The sequence below is a fragment of the Epinephelus fuscoguttatus genome, linkage group LG10, assembly GCF_011397635.1.
Source record: "Epinephelus fuscoguttatus linkage group LG10, E.fuscoguttatus.final_Chr_v1".
NCBI classification, from domain to species: domain Eukaryota; kingdom Metazoa; phylum Chordata; class Actinopteri; order Perciformes; family Serranidae; genus Epinephelus; species Epinephelus fuscoguttatus.
Genome location: NC_064761.1, coordinates 39,535,115 through 39,543,017, shown reverse-complemented (window position 1 = coordinate 39,543,017; position 7,903 = coordinate 39,535,115). Strand labels below are relative to the sequence as shown.

General features: G+C 42.3%; 2 protein-coding genes across 5 annotated transcripts in view; both read left to right on the top strand.

Annotated features, from left to right (window-relative positions):
* The window catches only part of LOC125896394 (cadherin-24), an 80,527-nt gene that overhangs the window by 38,077 nt on the left and 34,547 nt on the right, over positions 1 to 7,903 (top strand). For 2 of the 4 annotated variants that reach the window (XM_049588925.1, XM_049588927.1), the window contains one exon: positions 6,964 to 7,049. The gene's annotated coding sequence lies outside the window, so the exon portion shown is untranslated. Of the gene's footprint in view, positions 1 to 6,400; positions 6,876 to 6,963; positions 7,050 to 7,308; positions 7,527 to 7,903 lie in introns of those variants that run through there. The other 2 variants (XM_049588928.1, XM_049588926.1) reach the window with 2 other exon arrangements.
* Positions 282 to 1,982, top strand: LOC125895363 (proteasome subunit beta type-11-like). Its single transcript, XM_049587119.1, has one exon. The coding sequence runs from the start codon at positions 282 to 284 to the stop codon at positions 1,449 to 1,451; it is 1,170 nt and encodes a 389-aa protein (XP_049443076.1). The 3' UTR covers positions 1,452 to 1,982.

Genomic DNA, 7,903 nt, shown 5'->3' with positions numbered 1-7,903 from the left:
AACAACCTGACATAGCAGCCAAAATTAATTACCCATGGGCTAGTGACTGTGGATGCTTCAAAGTCAAGTGAATGAGGATTTGGTAACTGTTGCTGATGGGTTGTTTTAGCTGACCACACATAAATGAACGTGATCTTGTGCTCTATATAAAGGCGGACTGCTGCTAAAACCGACAGTGTACAACTCCTGATGACATGCAAACCTTTGTGGACAGCTGATACAAATATTTTTTATTAAACTTGATTCGAGAGTGCTATTTGAAAGAGAAATTATCCTGCTCAATGGCTTTACAGGACCTGTGCAATTTCCAGGACTTCTTTCTGGACAGTATAACCCCCGAATGTTCTTCAGTGCCTTTTGGAAAGAAGACTGGCTTTAACTATGTGACTGGTTTGCCCTTTAGCAGCAGTACAAGTCTGTTTAATTTTTACATACCTGTTGCAGAATACCTGGATGAAAGTCCGATACAGTTTGGGCAAATCAGCACCGTCCAAAGCTCTGGCGCCTTCTCATCTCAAGACTCAATCTCACCATCGCTGTCCTGGCCCACAAGCCTTCCCTTGGCCTCCTCTCAGTCGGTCCCGCTGCCTTTTCCCATGGCTCACGGCACCACCACCCTGGCTTTCATGTTTCAGGGCGGCGTGCTGGCTGCAGCAGACACTCGTTCCAGTTGCTCTGGGCTCGTGGCGTGCCCAGCCTCCCAGAAGATCCTGCCCATTCACAGTCACTTGGTGGGTACTACTTCGGGTACGTCAGCCGATTGTGCCCTTTGGAAACGGATTCTGTCTCGCGAACTGCGGCTCTATCAACTCCGCCACGGCCGACGGTTGTCCACAAGAGGAGCTGCCAAATTGCTCTCCCACATGCTTCATCCGTTTAAGGGAACTGAGCTGTGTGTGGCTGCCACGTTGTGTGGGTGGGATGGAGGAGAGGTAGATGCGTGCCATGACCAGGGATGTGATCTCAGCAGTCGTAGAGAAACAACAAAGAGTCAAATGACTGATCCTGCAGAGTCTATAGATGCCAGCCTGGAAAAGGTGTCTCTGGCTGAGACAAAGAATCAGAGCTCTTCTTCAGCTGCTGTTGGTCAACAGTTTTCTGCAACAAAGAAAGTGAGTCTCTCTGGACCCAGTCTGGTCTATGTGTGCAGTGACGGCACTCGCCTGCAGGGAACGCTCTTCTCTGTGGGCTCGGGATCACCCTACGCCTACTCAATTTTAGACCAAGGGGTTCAATGGGGACTGACAGTGGACGAGGCCACATCAATAGCCAGAGAGGCTGTGTACCGAGCCACACACAGGGACGCATACTCAGGAAACTGTGTAGACATCTATCACATCTCCTCCAAAGGATGGACTCGCAGGAGCAGGGAGGATTTAAAAGAGGAATATTACAGAGAAAAAGAAAGACAAGAGAGAAGGGAGAGACGGGATATGACTTTGTCTGAATAAAGACATGAAACAAACAAAAATGGCATGAGAAAAGAAAGGCAAACATCGGGGAGTATTTTGGAGAGACATGATGGCATCTTTGCAGCAGATACTGAATTAATGAACAGGACAGGCAGTTGCATCCTCCAGGCTATTTCTCAAGTGATTTGGGCATGCATATCGTTCCCTCTAATAAACAGCTGATGTTTTGTTTGCGCTGATGATATGTATTCTAACAGCACACTGCTGCTTGGCATTTTGATTTGGACGTTAAAACATTATGAATCATTCCAACTATGTGAGATAATTACAACCTACTCCTGCATGTGTTTGAATCACAGAGAGAGGCAGAGAAAAAGACCGCAGTGAACGGCCAAAAAATCTAAATGTCTGGAGTCTGTATAAGGAGGCTAATTTAGCTGTAGCAATAACGGGTGGTTGAAAACTGATTTGTGTCTGCTGTCAGAACTCGTCTGAAGTTTCTCTGACACTTAAATAAATGAATGAATAAATGCAATTTTGCTGAACTTGCCTGTTCTTTCTGTTTGAGCACTGTGGTAGTAAATTAAGCATACTAGTAGTGACAACAAATCTGCAGGGGATATTAGGGCAAAAGGTATAGAGCTGTTAATCCTCGTTCTCACTGTCCAGCCCTGCCTTTTTAAACTTCAGTGAAGACAGCTGAAGTATGGAGTTGAAAGTTTCCAAAGGTGAAGCATTTTACCATATGGGAGGAAGCTTTACAGCATATGAATTATGCTATGACATTACAAATAGTTGAGGCTGTTCTCATGCACTTTTAGTATGCTTTTCTGCAAAAAGTAATGCACCAAAATTCATACATATCTCATATAATCAGAACCAGTACAACTCACTTATTTGGGAAGGCTGTGACCACATGAGCAACACATCAAGGGGAGTGAAGAAGAGTCCTGTAAGAGGCAGGTTGGAGTCGTGGATAGGTCACAAAGCACAGGACTTTCCCCCAGAACTTTCTCGAGGTGACTGTAAACTTTGAGTGAACTTTATTACCATGTTTCATTTCCTAAACCTAACCACAGAAACTTAACTTGCCTAAACCTAACCTCTGTTACTTTACTTGAAGTGCGTAGATTTACGGTAAGTACGTAATGTTATTTTTGTGGCGCTAATTTGTACTATAATGATATATTAACTGTTGAGTGTGCATTTTTGTAGGATATCATAACAACTACATATGGGTATCGGTATTAAAGGGGCCCCAGGGCTAAATTATCAAGACCGTAGTATTGATAAGCTCCGACTTTACCCAAATCCGCCATTTATACACCCACACACAAACAAATGCAACATGTTGTAAAGTCAGTGAACAGCAGAGCAAAGAGGCCGCCAAAGAATGGACAGAAAGTGATGATACCTTGATTACTTGTTGACGACAACTGCACGTGTTACTGTATGTAAGTGCAATAAAATCTTCACAAGTAAAAAGCCAGCACTTTATCCATACACATGTTCAACAAGCATAAACATGTAGAAAGCGATATATCAGTCTGCTCTGTCTTCAGTCTCTCATCTACCACTGCTGACTTTGTTTTACACAAGCACAACTCAACTCGTAACACATTGTTACAAACAAGCAAAATTAAAAGCTGCCTGTGTTTAACTATCTTAGTTTGCCACTTATCTTAAAAATGGGCAAATTCTTTTAAACATAGCAGCTGGCTGAGACAAACAGCCCCTCCTCCCTCTATCAGTGGTGTCTGCAGATTGTGAATCACATCAGCATGAGAGAAGGGAGGACAGAGGACAGGAGGAATAACAAATACTGACTGATGAAAATTAAACTTCACTCAGTATTATGATGTCAGGAGTTTTATTTATAGAGTGACTTTGCTGTCGTAAACATTACTGTTGCTGCTGTAGAAACAACATTTTGTTTTATTTAAAATATTTAAAATATGCTAATCCTGGTCTGAATTAATTTTTTATATTAATATATTTTATAGAAAATATTCAGTAGTTAAAAAAATAGTATCAATAAAAGTCATAGTATCAGTAAAATCTTAATGTTACCCTAATAAGAACCATTTTATGAGGATATGGAGCCGAAGGTTGTCGTTCTAAATGAGCTTATGTTTTTGCAAAACTCCATATATGACTGAGCTTTTAAAGGCTAATGTGTGCATCTATGTATTATCCACTGTACTAAATAAATTACAGGCAGGGTTGCGTGATGATGCTCAGCACATCTCCGGTGTAGCATCAGAGAGTTGAGTGTCTTCTCAGACCTACACTAGTACTACTGTCTGATTGACTGCAGCTGCGGGAGTAAGAGGGGAAAGCCTCCCTGCCTCCCCAACCTCATCCATAATTCTCGTCTTTGGAAGTTCATTAATGACAGAATTATTGAGCGAGTGAAAAACAAAAAAAGAAATGATTTAGTAGTCCAGATTTAAGCAGACTTGGGAGTGCAGAGTAAGTTCTCTGATGGTAATCAAAGTTTTGGGGCTGCAGGAACAGCTGTGACTCAGTGAGCGTTAAGGCTTTCTTTGCTTGCCCTCTTCAAAGCTTTTTGTTCCATTTGGCAGTTTCCTCTCCTCGCATGCAAACTCCAGCCGAGAGCAGAACAAACTCCACTGCATTTGACCAAGAAATGTCACAGACCCTGCCTTCTGAGCTACATCAGTACATCTGCTTAGTTTTTTTCATTCGTCTAAAAGTATGTTGGAAGCATATGACCCGAACAGCTAGAAATTTGCCAAAAAATTGTTTGACAGCCCCCTCGCACAGTTGGAGCTCAGAGCATGTTTTGCAATTGTAAATCTGTCCCTGCGTGCTCTCAAATCATGACTAGCAGATTGATTACAGCTTGGCTTTGTTTTGTGCTTGCGCAGTAGTTCTGACATTGACAAACCTCCGTATCCAGCTGGGTACAAGGGATCTGAGGAGTGACCTTAGGGTTGCAAGTTTGCTTTCTAGTCATATCAGTCAACACTTGTCTCACCACCACTTGTTTAAAGGCAATCTTGTTTTTTCAGTCAGGAGACAGAAATCAGAAGTGATCAAGAAACATCGATGTGAAAAGCAAGACTGCACTGAATGATCACTTTTCACAGGATTGAGAGGCTCAAAGCCTCCCTGCTTTTCCCAAATTAAAAATATCCAAAACAAGTGGGTGAGAAACAAACACATTCTATTCCAGGAGGTATGGGATAAGATGCGTCAAAATGTAAAAATATATTACCTAAAATCTCATCTGTACTTTCCAAACACATAAATTGGGTGTAATATTTAGATCTTGGGCATCCAAATCTAGACAAGTATGAAATGATGTTGTTTTGAACATTCATCCTTGAAATTTGGATTAGTAAGTACAAATTTAGATTGTATTGTCTGAGACTGACAAAGAATCGAAATGACTCATAAAAATCAGCTTAAAGCCAAGACTTAATGGGAGGCTGAATTACAGAAATGCACTGTATATTAAATTGATCATTAATTTCCAAGAAAAACGCATCATGAACGATCCATTCAACTCACTGGAGAAAATATCCTATCAGAGTGGGAAGAAGAAGGGGGGAGGGGGTAATTACAGGCATACATTTGAGACATGTTTCTAGCCAGTGGGAGAACACTATTGGTGAAATGTAATCTTTTAATGCATCCTTGAGTACCAATTTTCTGGTCCAGCTTCTGAGTGGAACAACTGGGAAAATGCAAACGTACTGAGGATGATTATGCAGACTGGCTATACTTAAGCAGATTACAAAACACTGGATTGCTTCAAGGGAATGCTACAGCTAAACCAGAAAATATTAAAGGGGTTTAAACGATTTGTATGTTGTCCAGAAAAGTATGATCATAAATGTGGTAATTAGACACTCAAGCTATGATTTTGAAGTAAGGTCGTAGCCATGGAGCCAACATCGGGGTGGACTAACTGTGCCCAGGGCGCTTTTGAAAGAAATTTTAGTTTGATGAGCATTTTTGACAGTAGTTAAAATGCAGTTAAACTACTTTGGTACACTACAGTTTTAATATTAAAGATGACACATGCAGCATAACATGAAAGACTGAAACTTTAGATTTCACGTAGCTCTCTGACAAATATAACATGATATAAACAGTCATGAGCACCACCTTCCACGATTCAACTCATTTGCTCAGATACAAGTTAACAAGGCCATTAAAATTCTTGTGCGCATTGTTGGTTGCTTGTTGAATGTGTGGCTAATTAACTGCAAGTAACTTAGCAATGATAGCTGATGATGTTTGATTGACTAGCACTCACAGATTGGACTGTTTCCCAGAAACATTCGGCTCCATTCCACGCAATCACTGAAGTGAGTGTCATTAGCAGTGTTTATTACAAATTAGTGTATCTGCAATGCTATTTCGTTTTCCTAGCACCTGCAAATGTGTGTTCACCTTTTTTCTCTGATATTTCGTTTTCCTAGCACTGCAAGGTGAGTGCAGTGATGTGGTGGTTACTCTCGCCTCACAGCAAGAGGGTTGCGGTTCGATCCCGTGGGAGCCAGTTGCATGTTCTCTGTCAGCGTTCTCTCGGGCACTCCTTCAGTCCAAAGACATGCAGATTGGGGACTAGGTTAATTGATAACTCTAAATTGTCCGTAGGTGTGAATGTGAGCGTAAATGGTTGTTTGTCTCCTGTCAATGCTCATTTCAGTGATAGGCTCTCTAGCACCTCAAGATGTCAGCTGAGCCGGTTAGAAGATGAATGAATGAATGAACTTAAGATCTAGATGTGGGGGTGGGGGCTTACCAGGAGTTGAATTATCCGCAGAGAAACAAACAGACCTGGTGATTTAAACTGGTAAAAACACTGATTAAAGCAGTTTCACGTTAAAAAAAAATCAGACCTGAGAAACTGCAGTAGTAAGGGCCTGCTTGGGGGCAAAGGGACTGCACGTGCTAACTGTGGTGGCCAACGAGAAGATGCGAATGGCCTTATCTAGAGCCAGTCAGTACGGTTACGTGACATTAGAGAAAATCGATTCATTGTGTTAGTCCGACTGTAATCGTACGAAATCGAATTCCTCAAAGTCGAACTAACACACCCAGATAATGTGATTAGGAGTTAAATTATCTGCGCATGCACCAAAGTTTCTGTCCTCAGCCTTGACCTCAAAGTCGAACAGCATTAAATGCATAACAGAAGAAGAATCAGAAAACAACATTTTGAAATCTACATCCAGAACCGCGACTTTTGGGACGGACAAAGAGATCCAGTTCATGCTGTGTCAGCTTAAAGGGTGTACAGCACGTATGAAATGTACAGAGCTTTATAGTTGTCCACCAGTTTGCCGCTAGCTAACTAGTTTGTCAGTTTGGTCTGTGATGCAATAGGTCAAGCGGCAAAAGGTCCATATCGCCACCTATCGTAGCGTAGTCAGATTCGGATACTTCGGCCAATAAATCGATTCCCCTCCCGTGCTTGTATACTGGGTAAGGAAAGCACTCAAATAAAATGGCATATTCAAGCTATAGCCATAGCTAAACTTCTCCGTGCATGTGTTTGATTTGTCTATTCCAGGCTACTATAGAGACATGGTGGTGCAACATAGCAGACTCCATGGATGAGGACCCTCTCCCCATGTAGATAAAACAGCTCATTCAAAGGTAACAAAAACACAATTGTTTTGTTTGTTTTGTTGTTGTTTTTTCAGGTGATTTTACACTAAAAACATATTTATTATTTTATTTCCCATTTCTGTAGATATATTTTTTCCCTAAATCCTACACGCTGGACATTTAGCAGAGCAAACTGAACCAAGCTGAAATGGTAATGTGTCAGTGTGGGTACAGGCTGTGTCTGTGTGGTACTGTGGTCACTGTGTATCCTCAAAAATAGTAGGCTTTTAGGGTGACTGTGGTCTCTGTGAGATAGTTCAAAACTAATGGAGAGAGGGAAGGAGAGATAGAGGCAGAGACTCAGAGCGGAGAGGGAGAGGGAGGGAGACACAGAGAAAGAGAGAGACTGGGCTAAGTGGACAGACCTCACGTTGAGCTCAGATGAACCTCGGCATCCTTTCCCACGTTGGATCATTTCAGCTCCGTTAAACCAGAGAAGCACCGGAGCAGCGCTGCAAACACACGGTAAGCTCCGACTCTGCTAAAGCACTTTTTTATCTTCACGATTCAGCAGTTTATTGAAGTGAAGCCACTTACGCCTACACAGACGTGACAAGTTTCCACTCCTCGGCTCTCTTGTAATTTCTCATATTTTGGGGGGAGCTGAGAGCAGCGGTGAGGTGAGGCGGTTTCCAACTGTTTGACTGTCAGTTTGGTTCCTGAATAAACACAAGCACAAAGCTTTGGGTGCCGCGAGCAGATGTGCCATGTGCAATAATACACTGGCTGGCTCGGAGGAAAGGTTTGGAAACGCAAACGAGCGCCAAGGTTTGACAGATGGTTTCGGATAACGCTGTGCTTCCCCTCTCATTTTCTGGCGAGGTACCGTTTGCGATTGTGCG

Coding starts and splice junctions, on each gene's coding strand:
- LOC125895363 (XM_049587119.1), top strand. CDS start 282: ATGGCTTTACAGGACCTGTGCAATTTCCAGGACTTCTTTCTGGACAGT.